At 39.0% G+C, this 19542-nt stretch overlaps 1 protein-coding gene across 1 annotated transcript in view; it reads left to right on the forward strand.

The window, feature by feature from the left end:
- Window positions 1-19542, forward strand: part of MYO5A (myosin VA) — a 201616-nt gene that overhangs the window by 120054 nt on the left and 62020 nt on the right. The window contains exons 13-20 of the mRNA XM_065941894.1: window positions 968-1093; window positions 2702-2785; window positions 8574-8735; window positions 9934-10031; window positions 12044-12130; window positions 12219-12327; window positions 14529-14740; window positions 16260-16416. Coding sequence (XP_065797966.1) covers window positions 968-1093; window positions 2702-2785; window positions 8574-8735; window positions 9934-10031; window positions 12044-12130; window positions 12219-12327; window positions 14529-14740; window positions 16260-16416 — 1035 coding nt within the window. The remainder of the gene's footprint in view (window positions 1-967; window positions 1094-2701; window positions 2786-8573; window positions 8736-9933; window positions 10032-12043; window positions 12131-12218; window positions 12328-14528; window positions 14741-16259; window positions 16417-19542) is intronic.

Consider the following 19542-nt stretch of genomic DNA (forward strand, 5'->3'; position numbering starts at 1 on the left):
GAACTTGAATAGAATTTGTATCCTACTGTTGTATAAAAATTGTATAAATCTTAATTATGTTGAATTGGTTCACAGTGCTTTTCAGATCTAGTAGATCCTTCTACTTCTCTGTATATTCAATTAATTTTTGATATTGAAACTCCAACTAAAATCTTAATTTATCTACTTAAAAAAATACTTGTAATATATAGTGGAACTATATGTAACCTTGTTCTATATTTTTCAAATCTCCTGTAAATGTGTTATCATACTTTCATAATTTAAAGAAATAAAAATTTTTACAAATGTAAGAAGTTTATAGAATGATACTATTTGTATCCATGCCTTTAAAGACAGATAAAGCAGTTGGTGGAAATGGCGAAAGGAGACTATTCTGTTTTACAGCTTTCTGAATTATATAAATAATCTACTATGTGCAAATGTTATCTTCATTTAACAAATTGTTTAAAATATATGATAACCATGGTGTTTCATCTTTCATTTGTGAGGCTTTCATTGCTTTAAAAATATATTGAGTATTTATTTGATGACCCTTGGTCCAGGCAGATTGAGTTACTCAAAGCTTGGGCTGAGTCACCCATGGGCAGGTCTCAGTCGTTGCTTTTCGTTCCCAGGTGGCGCTAGTGGTAAAGAATCTGCCTGCCAATGCAAGAGACCCAAGAATCTTAAGTTTGATCCCTGGGTCAGAAAGACCCCCTGGAGTAGGAAATGGCAACCCACTTTAGTATTCTTGCCTGAAAAATTACATGGACAGAGGAAAACACACATACACACACACACACACACCCCCCCCCCCCCAATCATTGATTTGGGACCTCTGAGAGAGAAATGTGAAAGGAATGAGTTCCTGAATTGGATGGTAAAGTTGTTAGGCAAAGCCAAAACACGGTCTCTTGGGTGATGCATCAGAAGAATCTCATAATAATATTCACCTTGTTTTCTTACTCTTTTTTTCCCCTGAATGTAGATGCCTAAAGGTACAGATGACACTTGGGCCCAAAAATTGTACAACACACATTTGAACAAATGTGCACTATTTGAGAAGCCCCGCCTATCAAACAAAGCTTTCATCATCCAGCATTTTGCTGACAAAGTAAGGAAGCTTTATTATCTCTTTTCTATTTGAATACTTAAGTTCAAAGAGGAAAAAAATCAATAGTCAATAGATAGCAGTTTTTTCTTTGCTGAGCTTTCATTCTTTAGCTCTTTTTTGGAAAAGTAAGCTTAATTGTTGAAGAAGGCAATGGCACCCCACTCCAGTACTCTTGCTTGGAAAATCCCATGGACGGAGGAGCCTGGTAGGCTGCAGTCCATGGGGTTGCAAAGAGTTGGACACGTCTGAGCAACTTCACTTTCACTTTTCACTTTCATGCATTGGAGGAGGAAATGGCAACCCACTCCAGTATTCTTGCCTGGAGAATCCCAGGGACGGGGTAGCCTGGTTGGCTGCTGTCTATGGGGTCGCACAGAGTCGGACATGACTGAAGCAACTTAGCAGCAGCAGCAGAAGCAAGCTTAATTGTTGGCTTATTGGTTTAACCTAAATGGAATTATATTATGAAATAAGTGAGTGTTTACAGTCCTGTATATATAATTCTGAAATCTAAGAAACTCTGAAATACACAAGTATTTTCATAATCCATTTAGTGGCTAAACCTGATCTTTGACCTGAAGTAACATGAGGTTATTTATAGTCTTTATTTACCCCAGTTAGGTGAATATTTATATATTTCAGTATAGAAATATTAATATGTTTGATTACAGATTGCTGCTTCAGGTCTACTTAAAGATTCTGGGTTCTAAAGCATAGTGACCCCAGAGGTTTCAGAAAAGAAATTGTGGACGAGTGTGGCCCTCTGAGATTGATTCAGTGGGTCCCTGCTAATAAGGCATGCAGACCTGCTGCTTCTCAGGTTCTAGAGTCTACTCAGAAAATCTGGAGCTGTGACACTAGTTTATATTTCAAGGAGGTTGTGGGGGTAGGCTTCTGGTAAGTTTCCCATGGTCCCTGTCAGGAATTGACGGTTTTCAGAGTCTGTCCTTCGTGTAGCTGGAGATCTTTAGATGGCTTCAGGGCCATCTAAGGGCTTTGTAGTACAGACTGGGGACCCTTGAGTGGTGGTAGATAGCTGAAGTCTTTTAGAAACGGGGAGCATCCAGTCTCATGTAGGCCTACTTACCAACTTATACAGTATTTACCCAGCCTCCACCTCTGTCCATGATCATCACTTCAACTTTCTGCCAGATAGCTATTTCTGCCGAAGAGCTATCAGAAGAGGGTCCTTCTGACCCTCTCTCTCACTTCAGTCTCCTCTTCCCTAAAGGAGACTTTCCCCTGCAGAAAGGTGAACCAGGTTGGGAGGAGATACAATGATTGGCCTTGGGGGAGCTCTCTTTGGCTTGCTTGAGAGAAGAGAACAACTTCTTATGAGTCTGCTTACGCATGAATTGGGATCATCTTTTACATCACGGTTAATCAGCACTGCCACTGCTCTCTAGGAAAAGCAGTATTTGAGAGTTTTACTCTAGAGTTAACATGCTTCTTACCAAGAATGATGCTAGTTTCTTAGAATAAAACTAATAACACTTCACTGAGAGCCCATCATATAGCCTGGGCCTAATACTTATTTTTGTTGTTGATGATAAATTGTATCTATTCAAAGCTTTTATTAGCTAAGGAGATTTTCCAATGTGTTTTCAGGTGGAATACCAGTGTGAAGGCTTTCTGGAAAAGAATAAAGACACCGTTTTTGAAGAACAAATTAAAGTTCTTAAATCAAGCAAGGTAACTTTGTATAGGCTTTCTCCAATCAGGATATATTCATTAAAATGTTCGTGACTTAAGCATTAGCTTTTTAACAATAATAATAATTTTTCTAACAAAAATCAGCCCTACTATTGATTTATCAAATAGATGTGTCATGTCGTATTTTAAATATCTTACAAACATTAATTCATCTAATCCTATGATGAGGTGATATTATCACTGCTTCCATTTTACAGAGGTAGGAACTGAGGCACAGAAACTTTGTAGCTAGTCAGTTTCCAAGCCAAATTAAAATTCAGGCTGTTGAGCTGAGAGTCTGCATTTTTAACCATGATGCAGTAGTATTTTATGTGAAATTATTGCCTCACAGCAGTTCCAGGCTCTCCTGTGCCTTTGTGAGACACCATGAGAGAAAATTGATGGTTTTTGTTTTTTCTATGTCATTTTGAAGGGATGCACCAGAAACATGGCCTTAAGCATTCCATCAAGGTAAAAACTGACCTCTGGATCACTGACTGAGTGCAATTTCAGATGTGGTCTGAAGCACTTTGAATTATTCTTCTGAGGCTTAGATACCAGAAACACTGGATTCTAGTAGGAAAAGAATATTCCAGATTGTAATGAACTGTGATGTATATCTGGGGTTGATTATGAGGTCGATCCCAACCTACACCCTCTGACTCTCATCGGGAAAGCATTGGGAGGGAAGCACAGCTCAGGTTCATCCTACAGGGATCAAACCAGGAAGTTAGTTACTTGGTTACTTAGTTTAACAAAGTAGATATTCAAGTATTCAGTGAAAGATTTAAAATATTCATGTGAATTCTTAGGGATTTCTGACCAGCACTTTCTATTTTTCTGTTTTTTTTCTAAGAAAGTTCTTTTTAACTTCAATGGAATGTTATATGAACATTTTGAATAAAATGTTTTTGGAATAAAAACTTTTACTTTCAATTATTTTGATAATAGAAAGATCATATAACGACCAAATTCCAGTTTTAACTCTCAGAAAATAATGAGTCTATTGTCTTAAGTATCTGTAGCAAAAGTCAATTTTTCACTTATCCTTGTAAGCCCTGAATATTAATGCTTTATAACTCATAAGAATGATGTGTAAGAGAAAATTCTCTCACAGTGCCAATTACTGATGTTATTTACTTTTTGTTGTTGTTCAAAAACAGTCAGGTCCAACTCTTTATGACCCCATGGCCTGCAGCACGCCAGGCCTTCCTGGCCTTCACTATGTCCTGGAGTTTGCTCAAACTCATGTCTGTTGAGTTGATGATGACATCCAACTGTCTCATCCTCTGTTACCCCCTTTTCTTCCTGCCCTCAATCTTTTCCAGCATCAGAGTCTTTTCCAACAAGTTGGCTGTTTGCATCAGGTAGTCAAAGTATCAGAGCTTTAGCTTTAGTATGAGTTATTCCAATGAATATTCAGGGTTAATTTCTTTAGGATTGACTGGTTTGATCTCCTCGGAGTCCAAGAGACTCTCAATAGTCTTCTCCAGCTCCATGGTTCGAAAGCATCAATTCTTTGGTGCTCAGCCTTCTTTATGGTCCAACTCTCATATCCATACATGACTACAGGAAAAACCATAGCTTTGACTGTACAGATCTTTGTTGGCAAAGTGAAAAACCATTAAATTCTAATGGTACTACTCTAAATTTTAAATTTAGCTTACACTGAGCATTCATCAATTCTTATTCCCCAGGCACCCATAATCTTTTGTGACTTTATTCTGAACTTTTCTGATTGGCTAGTGAATCCTTCATTTCCAGAAAGTAGCTGTGCATTCTGAGGAATCATTTGGGGTGACTTCCAGTCTCTATGGGGCTTCCCAGGTGGCACTAGTGGTAAAGAACCCGCCTGCCAGTGCAGGAGACATAAGAGACATGAGTTCGATCCCTGGGTTGGGAAGATCCCCTGGAGAAGGGCATCTTCTCAGTATTCTTGCCTAGAGAACTCCTGGTTAGAGAAACCTGGTGGGCCATAGGGTTGCAAAGAGTTGGACATGACTGAAGCGACTTAGCGCAGGACAGCCAGTCTCTATAGCACTGTTGCAGTTGGGACAGAGGTGGTGTGAGATGTACATCCACTGCTCCCAGTCAGCAGAAAAAACCCAACCCAAGAGTATGAACTTTATATTTTAATTTTTCTGTATCTGATGGGAAGTAAGTGTAACCTGCTGTTGATTTGTACTCTTGGAAGTACTAACTTTAGAAGATCAATATTTGTGTTATGTGCTTTATTTTTGTGGTGATACAGTGTGGGGTTCTGTTTGTGTGTGTATCTGTTTTGTCTTGTTTTTTTCCTGTAGTTTTGCAGCTTCTGACCAAAATTGTCAACCTAAAAAAGAATTAAGGTATTTAAAAACTTAACAGAAGGTGTCTTAATTTATATTTTCCCATCATAAAAATATCTTCTATTGCCACATCAAGTATCAAGAAACACATAAATTGGGACTTGACTAAATACTATTAAATTGCAGTTCTACCAAATGCCATGAAAAAGAATTGTAACCTCTGCTCTCAGTGTTGCTAATTGATATGGGGAAGCACAGTTCATCTACTGAGCTTATGCTGCAAACCTCTCATCTGTAAAATAGACTCATGATAGGATCTTCTTTCAAGTGTTGTTATGAAGATTAAATAGGTTGTATTAAGCTCTCAGAGCAGTACTTCATGTATAAAAAGTATAATGAATAATGGTGTTGTTACTGAGATGATTTCCCACATCTTCATGAAGCAGTTACTTGGATGCTTCTGTCTTTTTTAATACTATTTCATAGACATATAAGTTCAGTCTTATTCAGATTCCTTTCTTAAGTATAGACAGATCAAAGAAACAAGATGGAATGTCCAGACATATCTACCTACTTATATATCTGACTGTTTCTCTGCCTTTCTTTCTTCAAATAAAGTTGGAATCCTCAGTCAATAGGATGAGGAGTGCTGAGACTGTATAAGCTGGTTGGTTTGAGATCCATGAGGAAGGCCAGTGTGGCTGGAGTGAGTAGGTGATGGTAGGTGATGGTAGAATGTGTAGAATGGGTAGAGAGAAGCCATTTTTTGGAGGGAAGTATGGTAAAGAGTTGGAGAAGGAAATGGCAACCCACTCCAATATGCTTGCCTGGAGAACCACACGGAGCCTGGAATGTGCTACAGTTCATAGGATTGCAAAGAGTTGTATGCAACTTAGCAACTGAACAACAACAACAATGGTTAAGAGTATGGATTTTATTCCTGTTGTTTTGGATGGTTTGGACAGTTTTCATATGGGGGATGATATGCTATTGTGTGGAGATATGGGGGAGGCTAGAAATGGGGATTAGTAATCCAGGGGAGTGACAGTGGATTAAGATACTGAAGTTATAGCAGTGGAAATGGCTTATCATTTATTTGTGAGGAGAGTTGACAGGTCTTGTTGATGGTTTGAGTATGGAGAGTGAGAAAAGGGGAGAAATTGAAGATTATTTCTGTGTTTTGGGCCTCAATGCTGGATAAATAATGGTGCCACTTACTGAGGTGAAGACATAAAAGATCAAGCTTTGAGAGAAAGAATCAAAAGAGCTCTGTCTTGGACTCATGGAGATGGAGAACAGACTTGCGGTTGCCCAGAGGCAATGGGTTGGGGAGGGGTGGGGTGGGAGGTTGGAATTAGCAGATATAAACTATTATATATAAAGTGGATTAGCAACAAGGTCCTACTGTTGCAGCACAGGGAACTATATTCAATATCCTATGACAACCCATAATGGGAGAGAATATGAAAAAGAACAACATATATCTATGTATCAGAGTCACTTTGCTTTTAGTAGAAATTAGCATGACATTGTAGATCAGCTATGCTTCAATTAAAATAAAAGTTCTGTCTTGGACATGTTTTGCCCAAGATGGCAATTAAGTAGTCAAGTGGACATATCATATAGGAAGTTGGAAATGTAAGTCAACAGGTCAGAAGGAAAGTCAGAGTAGGTCATATAAATTCATAGTCTTTAGAGCAAGATGGCACTTAAAGCAATAGCACTGGATAAGATTGCTTAGGGAGAACAAATAGGTAAAAATAGTAGAGAATAAGGCTTTCAACTTCTGGAGACTGGCCTGAGGAAGAACCAGAAAAGAAGTCTGGAAAAATGGCCATGAGGAGGCAGGAACACTGCCTAAAGAAGAAATCTTAGAGTAGTTTCTAATATGACAGTGTAAAACGCACTTTTTAGAAATGGAAACTCAATGTAGAGAATTTTAAATTCATAATTTGTATAAAGAGGACACAAAACTTATGCATATACATGTGTGTGTGTATATTCTGAACTCTCAACATTGAGCAATTTTCTGGTAGACATTGTAGAGATTTAGTTAAATTGTAGCACCAGTGGTGAATATGATATTTCAAACCAGCTCTATTAACCATTGTACACAGAAGAGACAAAAACAAATTTAGGTAGGCAGTGCTAATGTAGAGCTACCAACTTGTAAATGATAGAACAGTATAGATAGATTCCAGAGTACTTGGCCTATTATCAAGTAACTTAACATCTTAACTCTGTGCTGAGTTTTCAGGTCAAATCTATTAGGAACTCTTATTTTTCCCCTTTGTAATACAATATAATGGTAAAACATTCCCCCCTCCCCTACTTTGTAGCCAACCAAGCTATATGAACTTTGTAAATCAAAGGATACATTCATTTGTGTAGCAAACAGCCCAAGCTATATGAAATCTGTAAATCAAAGGATACATTCATTTGTGTAGCAAACTGCCATTACTGGTATGTCATGTATAACAATTTGTTATATACATCGTGAATTATATCCTAAAGTATCCTTATAGTTAATATACACATTGTAGCTAACAAAATTAACTGATTTTGTTGTGTAATGAAAAAATTCTCTTAAGAAAATTATTTCTTCTGGAGATACTCTGAGATTATTAGATAAATAATTGGTTGTTGCAATTATACTTTGACTTATAAGAAGGATTTATTTTATTTCTGTGGAATGCATCACTATTATAAAGATATGTACATATATCAAAACGCTCCTGTTTATTAGTTTGAAGTCTCTTTTGTTCCGTAAATTTTTTTCCCAACCACTTTAACTTATACTATCCATTCATTTATTAATTATCAGATCTTTCAATAGTCTTTCATTTCATTATCCTGATAGAACACAAAATTGATTGCAGGAATTATGCAGTTAAGTTATAAATCCTTTGAAAACAAATGCAAAGCTTTACTCTTTTTCCTATAATCAAACTTCTTTATAAAAATTACTATTAACTCATGATTTTTTAAAACCTTATATTGTAGAACTAGTTCTTGACACCCTTCCTGATTGTAATGTTTTTTAGCTGATGCTAACCATTTGAATTCTTGTGTAGATAAATGAAGCACGATGATGGAACATTTTGTGGAACTGAGGTGATGAGATAGGACTTTCAGTTAGTCTTTTGTTCATAAAATAATTGTCATTTAAAACCAGTAAAATGTTTAAAATTTAAAATCGATGGGCATTTCCCATGGATTAAGATTTCAGATCTCAGCAAAGCAGTTTTGATTTCATTTTCCCCAGAAAAGTTTGTAGAATTATTGCATTTTCCACCTATTGCATTATTGCACTTATGTCACCTTCTGCTCATATTTTTGGCTCCTACTACAGATATTGATTATTTCTGGAATGTGACTCTGAATGAAGTTACTTAAGGAAGGGAATCACTATGGATTGCAAATCATCCTAATGTTTCTGTAAAGATTTCCATTTGAGTTTGGGTTCAGAGTGTGATTTCCTTTGACTATTTCTGACTCAGTTTAAGATGCTACCAGAATTATTTCAAGACGATGAGAAGGCCATCAGCCCAACCTCAGCCACCTCTTCAGGGCGCGTGCCTCTCACCCGCATGCCTTCAAAGCCCACCAAAGGCAGACCAGGCCAGACGGCCAAAGAGCACAAGAAAACAGTGGGGCACCAGGTGAGTTCCGGAAGCCTTGCTGCGGTGCTGCTTCCCTTGTGACTCCACGGGAGCCTCAGGTCTTCCTTTGTCAGCCTCCCAGGTGGGGTCCTCAGGTGACAAGAGGCTGGAGCGCTTCCTGTGAGAATGTGGAACTCTGTCCATTCATACTTCCATACTTCTCCGCTCATATCATAGACCCACGACTGTAGAAGCTTTGCCCAAAATCATTTTTTCTACATTTTAATTCTTCTAGTGCACATTTACCCTCACAAACCACTGCTGCCTTTGTCTTGGTCTCTGGCTGTTTCCTCTCTGGAGTTGTACAACTCCTGCAGCCCAGGAACCCTGTCCCCTCATCTCTGATATCTTGTGCACCCAGGGGTAGGTGGGGGGGAGGCACGGGAAACATGGCAGACAAGCTTTGTGCCCGAACAAGGGTTTGGGCCTTGGGCAGGAGACTGCGTGCTAGTCAGTTTGTTTTCCTGAGTAGACAAGAAGCAGGGCCTGACACGGGCCCACAGCCCTCAGCCTCATGCCACGTCTCTAACGGTAACCCCAGCCTGGCTGTACACTCTCAAATTCTCCCCCTCATTTCCTGTACTTTTTTGAAGTCATGTGCTACTTTTTTCAGTATTGTACAGCAGAATTCCCACTGTACATGATTAAATGACCTTAATATCCTTAAAGCAAGGTTGTGTTTTTAGTCAAAGTTTTGAGTGTACAACAGAAAGCCACAGAAATCTATATTAAAAGTGGGGGGGGGGAGTGTGTGTGGAAGAGTGAACCCTAATATAATAATAATGATGCTGTGTCCAAATAGGTTCATCAGCTGTAACAAATGTACCACTGTGATGGGGAAGGTTGATAATGGGGAGGCTATGCCTGTGCCAGGGCAGAGGGTATGTGGGAATTTACTATGTCTTCCGTCTGACTTTGTGGTAAACCTTAAACTACTCTAAGAAAATAAAGTCTATTTTAAAGGGTCTGAAGGAGAGGGGAAATTAAGAATTTCCCACAGAGCAGAGTAAGCATATGAATGGTAGGGTTTAAGGAAATTTGAACCGAAAGCCCTAGCAGCTCCACTACTGGGGGCCGGTCAGTTTCACAGGTGGCTAAATCATCTCCACTAGTGCCATTAGAAGAAAAGTTTAGGTTGTTTTATGTCATCTTTGACTTTGACAGACCTTAATGTGCCTTTCTGCTCTTTTTCATGCAGTTCCGAAACTCCCTCCACCTGCTTATGGAGACCCTGAATGCCACTACCCCTCACTATGTGCGCTGTATCAAGCCTAACGACTTCAAGTTCCCATTCACGTAAGTATTTCTCAACTGCTGAATTTAAAAGGATCCATATCTCATAAGGATTGTCGAACCAACAGCTGGGAAAAAAAATACATGGGTGAATCTTCATCCCTTGTAGAAGGAAATGACTAGTTAATAGAACTTTTTTCAGTTTTTGTTCCCTTTTAAGAGTTTGAAGACAGGGACTTCCCTGGTGGTCCAGTGGCCAAGACTTCACGCTCCCACTTGTTGGGGACTGGATTCAGTTCTTGGTCAGGGAACTAAGATCCATAGGCCATGCAGTGTAGACCGAAAAAAAAAAAAAATGTGAGAACAAATTAGCATCTGGCCTTCTGACAATTTTAAACATTTGAGGTCAACCACAAAGTTCTAGTTCTACTTTCTATTTTGAATTTACTTCAGTTTAAGACCTTTTTGGTTAATTTGGGCTTCAGTTAAAACCAGAGCTGGGTGAGATAAGATTGCTTTAGCAAAGGCTCATAATCATCCCTGCTGCTTTTCAACTGTTGAAAGCATCAGAGGAGTCTGCTTTTTACCACGTATCTTGTCCTCCATCAATATCATATGTGAGAGGAAGTTTTTTCCAAAACAGAAACATTTCTCTAATTTTGAAGGTAATGCATGCACATTGTAAAAACAATTTTCAGGAAATATAGAATAGTATAAAAGTAAATGAAAAAGAATTTCATTATACCTAGAGAGGTAATAAGTATTAACTGGCATAGATCCTTCTTGATCAGTCCTTCCCTGCTCTGTGTGTGTATCTGTGAGAAAGAGAGAGACATTAATAAGAGAGATAGAATCATGCTGTAATTGCAGTTTTACTTCATTTTCAACTTAATAAATTGTAACTGTTTTCCGTTTCCATAAATACAAATCGGTATCACCATTTTAATGGCTACATCATATCCCATTTTAGAGATATACCGTCACTCATTTAAGTTATTCCTTGTTGATGGCCATTTGGGTTATTCCTTGGCTATGATTAACATCTTTTGCCAAACATTTCTGTATATTTGCCTACCTGAATATCTCCTTAGACTGCTGTATTTCTAGAACAGGAATTTGTGGGTCAAAGATTAGGTACCTTCCCAAACACTGTAATAACTCCCACTCTGCAGCATGTGCATGCTCCTTCACCTATGCCCCTGCCACTCCTGCCCGCTGGAGATTCTGCCTTAGACTGCAGGGCACTTCTCAAAGATGTTGTATTCTTCTCATTCCCAAGAAGCCTTTCTGGAGGAGCTGAGAAGCAGGAAGAAGCTTTCATGCCCTGGGCAACTCTCCTGGACAGCTCCAGGGCCTGTTACCTTGCATCAACCAACCCCATCTCCCATCACCAACAAAGCACTGAGAAGATAGCACCACAGAAGCCCCAGATAGGTCATTCAGGGCATAACTAGGGAGTAAGGGGAGTGATCATCCTATAAGAAGCAGGTCTTGCTATTTCCTTTTTTAGTATCAATTTGACATTAAGATGCTATTTATCTAGAATGAACTGCAGGTAAGATATAAAATATTTTTCACTGACATGGACACTGTTAATGATTAGTATGTATACACTGAGTTAAATAGCTTTTAGAATACCAGTAATTAATAACAACAACAACAACAAAAAACGACTGAGGCACATTAAATTTGTTCTTCTTGTTAAAGAACTCTCCAGAGCTGGCCGGTCTTTATTCTGGGGTAGCTCTGTCTGGTGAACTAAGGAATTATGAGACCAACTAGTCAGGCCAAGGCATGTAATGAGCATCGCACAGTACAGAGGAGCTTGGGCTTTTAAAATATGCTCAGTGGTATTTCTTATGAGTTTTTGGTGTATGTTCTTACTGCTAGTGATCTTCCCCACTCTCAAACTGGAGTTTTCAATTTTGAATCAGTACTCCAACATTTGAATTTTTTTTTTCTAATTTATTCATTTGGCTCTTTACAAAAGAATTCAGTCTCTGGATTGAGGACAGTAGTTTGTGGCTAGAACCAGATTTTTTTTGTGTACTAATGATTTCTACCTTTACTCATAGGTTTGATGAGAAGAGGGCAGTGCAGCAGCTGAGAGCATGTGGTGTCCTGGAAACCATTCGGATCAGCGCAGCAGGTTTCCCCTCTCGGTGGGCCTGGCAGTTTTCAAATACAAGGGATCCTCACGGGGGAGGTTCCTGCTCCTTTAGATAAGCTGACATGAGTTTCTTTTCATAGGTGGACTTACCAAGAATTTTTCAGCCGCTATCGGGTCCTAATGAAGCAAAAAGATGTGCTAAGTGACAGAAAGCAAACATGCAAGAATGTTTTAGAGAAACTGATAGTGGTAAGAAAGATTTTCACTCATCTGTATCTGAACAGATGTTTGCCAAAGGCCTTGTGATTATAACCTGTAGAAGTCCTAGGGGTGTCCAAATACCACTAATTCAATGAATTCAGGAGTGGGAGGGTAGAGAGGCACACTGTCTTGGAGTTCAAGGCTCCCTGTCTCTATGATGGAAGGACTAGTGAGGACAATACAAGAAACAGGATGGTGAGGCCTGAAGCCAGACTTCAGATGCATTCTTTTTAGAACTGCATCATTTTCAATAAAAATTTACCAAGTACTTACTTATGAAAGACACTAGGCCAAATGCTGTGTGATTAAGAAAAAATAAGTCTTGGCCTCAGGTAATATACTATGTCTTCAAAATCAACGCATTTTAAAGACAAGTATAATATACCTAAGTGTCTATGAAATGCTGAGTGAATGAGACAAGAAATCAGAGGAAGACAAAGCCACTTCTGCTTTGAAAGGAGGAACAATTCATGGGAGACGTGTATTTTGAGTCAGGTCCTGAAAAGTGGGTAAGACTGTATATAAAACCGGAAGGAGACTATCCATAGGGAGCAAAGCACATGGAAGCAGGAAAGCATAGTTTTCTCAAAAAACAGTACAGTAGGATTTTTGTTTTTGCAGTAAAAATTTGGTGCCTGGGGAGTAAGGAATTCGTTAGGAAATGGGGGTTGGTGTTTGAAGGGTCTTGCCTACCAAGCTAAGGCATTTGCAGACTTTAGAATGCATCAGAGTCACCTACAGGACTTGTTACACTACAGATTGCCAGACCCCACCTCCAGAATTTCTGATTTGGTCGTCTGGGATGCGCCCAATAATTTGCATTTCTATCAAGTTCCCAGTGATGCTGATGCTGGTTTGAGGAGTACACTTGGATAGCCACTGATATATGTTGTGGAGAATTTAAGATTCATGAAATGTCTTTTAAAGAATATTATATTTTCACTTATTTGACTTTAGGTTGAATGAATTAACTCACTTTGAAGTAATTAGTAATAATTACTAGCTATTAATTAGATGTAATATCTCTTCTCTGGTAATAATTTTTTTTTTCTTGAAATAGCTTAGGCCACTTTCCTGGTGATGTATAAAAGAATTGGGTCCATTTTTAATTGGCCCAAGTCCTTTCTAGGGAATGAAGAGCAGAAAGTAGGGACAGTCATCCACACCAGCTTCCTCCCCCAGACCTCTCCCAGCTGAGCTTGGGGACCACAGGGCAGAGGAGGGCAGGCTTGGGGAGCAGGGAGATGGGGAGCTGAGATGAGATGGGGCTGGGAGAGGGAACCACTTACTAGCTTTTCCAGCTAGCTTCCTTTGTAAGATTTATTGATTTAAACTAAAATAGTTTTAGATGTATGTGATTTCCTATTTTCTCTTTACATGTACAAGATAGAAAGTATTAGCTTACAGTGAAAAGTTATTTTCTCTATTTTCACTTTGAATTTCAGATCACAATATTGATTGTTGCAAATAAACTCTACTCTTTCGATGTGAGATGCTTAGTTAATCACATGCTTTTAGATACGTTGGGTCAGAATGTAATAGACCAAAAATGCCTATCTATCTGTGTTTACTGCTCAACTTTGCTTATAATCAGAAGTCATTGAGCATTATAAATGACTATATTTTTGAAATTTGTAGACGGACTTACTATTGATAAAAACAAGAGATAACTGTTGAGAAACTTAACTCTTAACATGAATATGCAGCATTTTTTATCTTTTTGTTTTTATTTTGTATGTATTACTTCCTGCCTTTTTCTTCACACTGGTGTTTTTGTCCCTTCAGCTTTCTCATGGAACTCACAGCCCGATGTAATCCTTACAATCCGGGTCAGTCAGAGGGAGTGTCAGCATCTCCATTTCCTTGAGATATTTAAAATACAAACAAGCAAATAGTAGCTGACTATAACCCACAACCAAGTTTTGGGCCTCAGATAATAATTCCAGGTAGACTAATTCTGGAAAATAACTCTTAAACTGTGGTTTTCCTTAAAGTCCCTTCTATTCGCTCAACTTGCCTAGGATCAAAAAGCTGGCTCCATTAGATACTTGTGATGTAGCCCAAGTTTTAGCTAATAGTTTCTTTCATCCCTTTACTGATTCTGCTTTTAGACATATTTTTTTCTCTTTAAAATTCACTTATTTGGTCATCATTTCTACTTCTGAGTATATAGTTTCTTCCAAATACAGGACAAGGACAAATACCAGTTTGGGAAGACAAAGATCTTTTTCCGGGCTGGTCAAGTGGCCTATCTAGAAAAATTGAGGGCAGACAAGCTGAGGGCTGCCTGCATCCGGATCCAGAAGACGATCCGAGGGTGGCTGCTGCGGAAGAAGTACCTGCGCATGCGCAAGGCTGCCATCACTGTGCAGAGATATGTGCGAGGCCACCAGGCCCGATGGTAGGTGTCCTGGTTGCGTGTACACGCTGGCTCAGGGAAAGCCAAGGTTGGAGAGTGCATCTGATTTATTGTCTAAGCTAGGACAGTTTGGGGTGGGGTGGTCACCCTACCACTCAAGGCAGTTCAGTTCAGTCACTCAGTCGTGTCTGACTCTTTCCAACCCCATGGACTGCAGGCCTCCCTGTCCATCACCAACTCCCAGAGTTTACCCAAACTCATGGCCATTGAGTCAGTGATGCCATCAAACCATCTCATCCTCTGTCATCTCCTTTTCCTCCTGCCTTCAATCTTTCCCAGAATCAGGGTCTTTTCAAATCAGTCAACTCTTTGCATCAGGTGGCCAAAGTATTGGCGTTTCAGCTTCAACATCAGCCCTTCCAATGAACACTCGGGACTGATCTCCTTTTCGATGGACTGGTTTAGTCTCCTTGCAGTCCAGGGGACTCTCAAGAGTCTACTCCAACACCACAGTTCAAAAGCATCAGTTCTTCAACACTCAGCTTTCTTTAAAGTCCAATTGTCACATCCACTCAAGGCAACACCTTACCTTTTCTTAGTTCCAAGTAATTAACTCATAAGACAGTTAAATAGAATAGAATTTCACTCACCTTTATGAATCAGATTGAACCTCAAAGAAAAAAATACAAATTACTGTCTACTCATGTCCTCAGTATTTATTTTTTATACATTTATACTGGGCTTCCCTGGTGGCTCAGCTGGTAAAGAATCTGCCTGCAGTGTGGGAGACCTAGGTTCAATCCCTGGGTTGAGAAATCTGCTGGAGAAGGGAAGGGCTACCCACTCCAGTATTCTGGCCTGGAGAATTCCATGGACTGTATAGTCCATGGGGTTGCAAAGAGTCAGACACTAAGCGACTTTCTCTTTCACTTTTAATGAACTTGAAGAAATCATCTGTAAATTAGGGCAATCATGAATATAACCTGTTAAGGATGATTCCATTGAGGCGTTTTTAGGAGCAATAAGCTGAGAACTATAGAAAAGAATTAACTTACATGTGGTTACATATTAGGATAATTTTAATTTAGAGCTATCAGAAGACATGAATCAATGATAAAGAACTTATGCCCAAGTAAATAGATTGAGGAAAAACATCATGCATTAGCAATGAATAGAGCTCAGGAAGCTGGGGATAAGTAGGTATGGTATTGCTGTGTGAACTGGTCTGCTGTGTAAGGGGGACATAGCCTGGGGTAATGAGCACAGTCCTAAAAGAAATGAACGTTTATGACCTTTAGCTTCTTGTAAAATCGAGTAATATGGGACAGCCCACATTTTAGGGTTAGGTAAGGCTCATTTGAGATAACAGATGGACAGATATTTGGGGATCATAAAATAACCACAAACATAAGAAATATAAATGTTGATTTAACATGTATGTTATTAGAATAATCAATGGAAGTACTACTTATTATGCCAAGATATTGGTGCTTTCATCCTCTACAAAATGTGTTCCTGGGTTTTTCTGACTACTGACAACTTGCCACTCTTTCTCTACCAGCTATGCTAAGTTCCTGCGCAGAACCAAGGCAGCCACTATCATTCAGAAGTACTGGCGCATGTATGTAGCTCACCGAAGATACAAGATCACGCGGACTGCCACGATTGTCCTTCAGTCTTATTTGCGAGGCTACTTGGCCAGAAATAGGTATCACAAGGTGAGGCATTGTTTGCAACTTCTTTATTCATCCCATTAACATTAATCAAATTCCACGTCTGTACAAAGTGCCACAGGTCCTCCTATGAATGTAGGACTTGTATGGAGACAAGGAAGATCCCCTGGAGAAGGGATAGGCTACCCACTCCAATATTCTTGGGCTTCTCTTGTGGCTCAGCTGGTAAAGAATTCACCTGCAATGCAGGAGACCTGGGTTTGATCCCTGGTTTGGGAAGATCCCCTGGAGAAGGGAAAGGCTACCCACTCCAGTATTCTGGCCTGGAGAATTCCATGGACTGTGTAGTCCATGGGCTCACAAAGAGTCAGACATGACTGAGCGATTTTCACTTTCCTTTTCAACCAACAATTGATATATATTTTTAAATATTAAATAATAAGTACATATTTATTCATTTATTAACATGACTTGGAAAAAGAAAGCTTACCTTTTTATTCCCTTTGTGTATGTAATTGGGGGGGGTTAAAAAGTGACATTTTAGTTTCCTGTGGCTGCTGTAATACATTACCACCAACTTAGTAACTGGAAACAAGAGAAACTTGTTATTGAACTTTCTCACAGTTCTAGAGGCAAGAACTGTGAAAATAAGATGTCAGCAGAGCTACACTCCTTCCAGAAGCTATGGGGAAAGGACCAATTCCTTGCCTCTTCTAGTGCTGGAGGCCACCAGGATTCCTTATACTTTTGTGCCCATATCACTCCAAGCCCTATCTCCATATTCATTCACATCATCTTCTCTCTGTGTCCAACTTTACTTCCTTTTGTCTGTCTCTTGTGAGAACACTTATGATGGATTTGGGTCCACCTAGATAATCCAGGATAATCTCTCCATCTCAAGATCCTTAACTTAATTATACCTTTAAAGACCCTTTCCCCAAATAAGGTAACATTTACAGATTCATGGAGGAATCTAGGGGTCTTTATTCAGCTAATTATGGTGAGCTTTGAATAGGTAAAGTATATGACAGATGAACAGATGATTAAGAATGAAACAAATTTGGAAGAACTTACCATGATAAAGTGAAATCAAATGTAATATCAATGTAGTTAAAGTTGTATTAACTGGAGTATGATGCTATAGAAATATTTGACAAGTAAGCTTTATGTCTAGCATAATCATTATGACTAGAGATAGTGGATCACCAGATTAGTCTTACCTAATCACCACCTCTAACAATATATGGTCTGGTCGATAAACATTTTTTCTCTCTTTTATTTCAGCAAGGTTTTGAGTCTGTTCTTTAGGTTCATCCACCTTATTAGAACTGACTGAAGTGTGTTCCTTTTCGTGGCTGAGTAGTATTCCATTGTATGTATGTACCACAGCTTCTTTATCCATTCATCTGTTGATGGACGTATATATAGGTTGCTTCCATGTTCTAGCTATTGTAAATAGTGCTGCAGTGAACATTGGGGTACATGTGTCTTTTTCAACTTTGGTTTCCTCAGGGTATATGCCTAGTAGTGGGATTACTGGGGCATATGGTGGTTTTATTACTAGTTTTTTAAGGACTCTCCATACCATCTTCCATAGTGACTGTATCAGTTTACATTCCCACCAGAAGTGCAAGAGGGTCCCCTTTTCTCTCCACCTTCTCCAGCACCCTCTCCAGCATTTATTGTTTGTAGACTTTTTGATGATGACCATTCTAACCTGTGTGAGGTGATATCTCATTGTAGTTTTGATTTGCATTTCTGTAATAATGAGCGATGTTGAATATCTTTTCATGTGTTTGTTAGCCATCTGTGTGTCTTCTTTGGAGAAATGTCTGTTTAGATTTTTTCCTACTTTTTGATTGGTGTGTTTGTTTTTCTGGTATTGACTTATGTGAGCTGCTTGTATATTTTTTAAATTAATCCTTTGTTAGTTGTCATTTCCTATTATTTTTTTTCCCATTCTGAGGGTTGTCTTTTCTTCTTGCTTATAGTTTCCTTTGCTGTGCAAGAGCTTTTAAGTTTAATTAGGTCCCGCTTGTTTATTTTTATTTTTATCTCTATTACTCTAGGAGATGGGTCATAGAGGATCTTGCTGTGATTTATGTCTTGGAGTGTTCTGTCTATGTTTTCCTCTAAGAGTCTTATGGCTTCTGGTCTTACCTTTAGGTATTTAATCCATTTTGATTTTATCTTGGTGTATGGTGTTAGGAAGTGTTCTAGTTTCATTCTTTCACTCATAGCTGTCCAGTTTTCCCAGCACTACTTATTGAAGATGCTATCTTTGCCCCATTGTATATTCTTGCCTCCTTTGTCAAAATTAAGGTACCTGTAGGTGTGTGGGTTTATCTCTGGGCTTCCTATCTTGTTCCATTAGTCTATATTTCCGTTTTTGTGCCAGTACCATATTGTCTTGATGACTGTAGCTTTGTAGTTTAGTCTGGAGACTGTTCTTTAGAACATATTCCTAATAAACCAGAAATACCCTGATGCTGGGAAAGATTGAAGGCGGGAGGAGAAGAGGACGACAGAGGATGAAATGGTTGGATGGCATCACGGACTCAATGGACATGAGTTTGAGTAAACTCTGGGAGTTGGTGATGGACAGGGAGGTCTGGTGTGCTGCAGTCCATGGGCTCACAAAGAGTCAGACACGACTGAGCGACTGAACTGAACTGAACAGTCTAGATCTTGGAGCCCGTTGGGCATTGTTAGAAGGAGAGTCAGTTGAGTGATATAGGACATTTCTCTAATCATAGGCAATATGTGGGCATACTGGACCCTGGACCCTATTCATGTGTTTATTTTACTTTCTTAATTTAAATTAATTTTAGACAACAAAGAAAAATGGAAAGCTAATGAGGGTTGAATGAGCATATTTAAATAGCTGTGCTTTGAAGAAAATTTGAAGACAGTTTCTCCAGGTCTTTCTGCCCATGCCTGCTTTATGGTTAAGTGTTCCATCTTTTCAAGCATGAGCTTTCAAAGCCTTTTTAAATTTGACCTATTAGATTTGCCAAACCGGTTACTCTCCTGTTTTCCTCAGTACTTCCTTTGGGAACATCTGAACTGGGATTTGAGGCTATTGGTTAGCAGTTGAAGTCTCTAGTCAACTTAGCTCCCACTGTGACTGGACCTAGTGAGGGTACCAGCTTAGAGACTAGTTCATATATA

Source organism: Muntiacus reevesi, chromosome 7 (genome assembly GCF_963930625.1).
Source record: "Muntiacus reevesi chromosome 7, mMunRee1.1, whole genome shotgun sequence".
Lineage (NCBI taxonomy): Eukaryota > Metazoa > Chordata > Mammalia > Artiodactyla > Cervidae > Muntiacus > Muntiacus reevesi.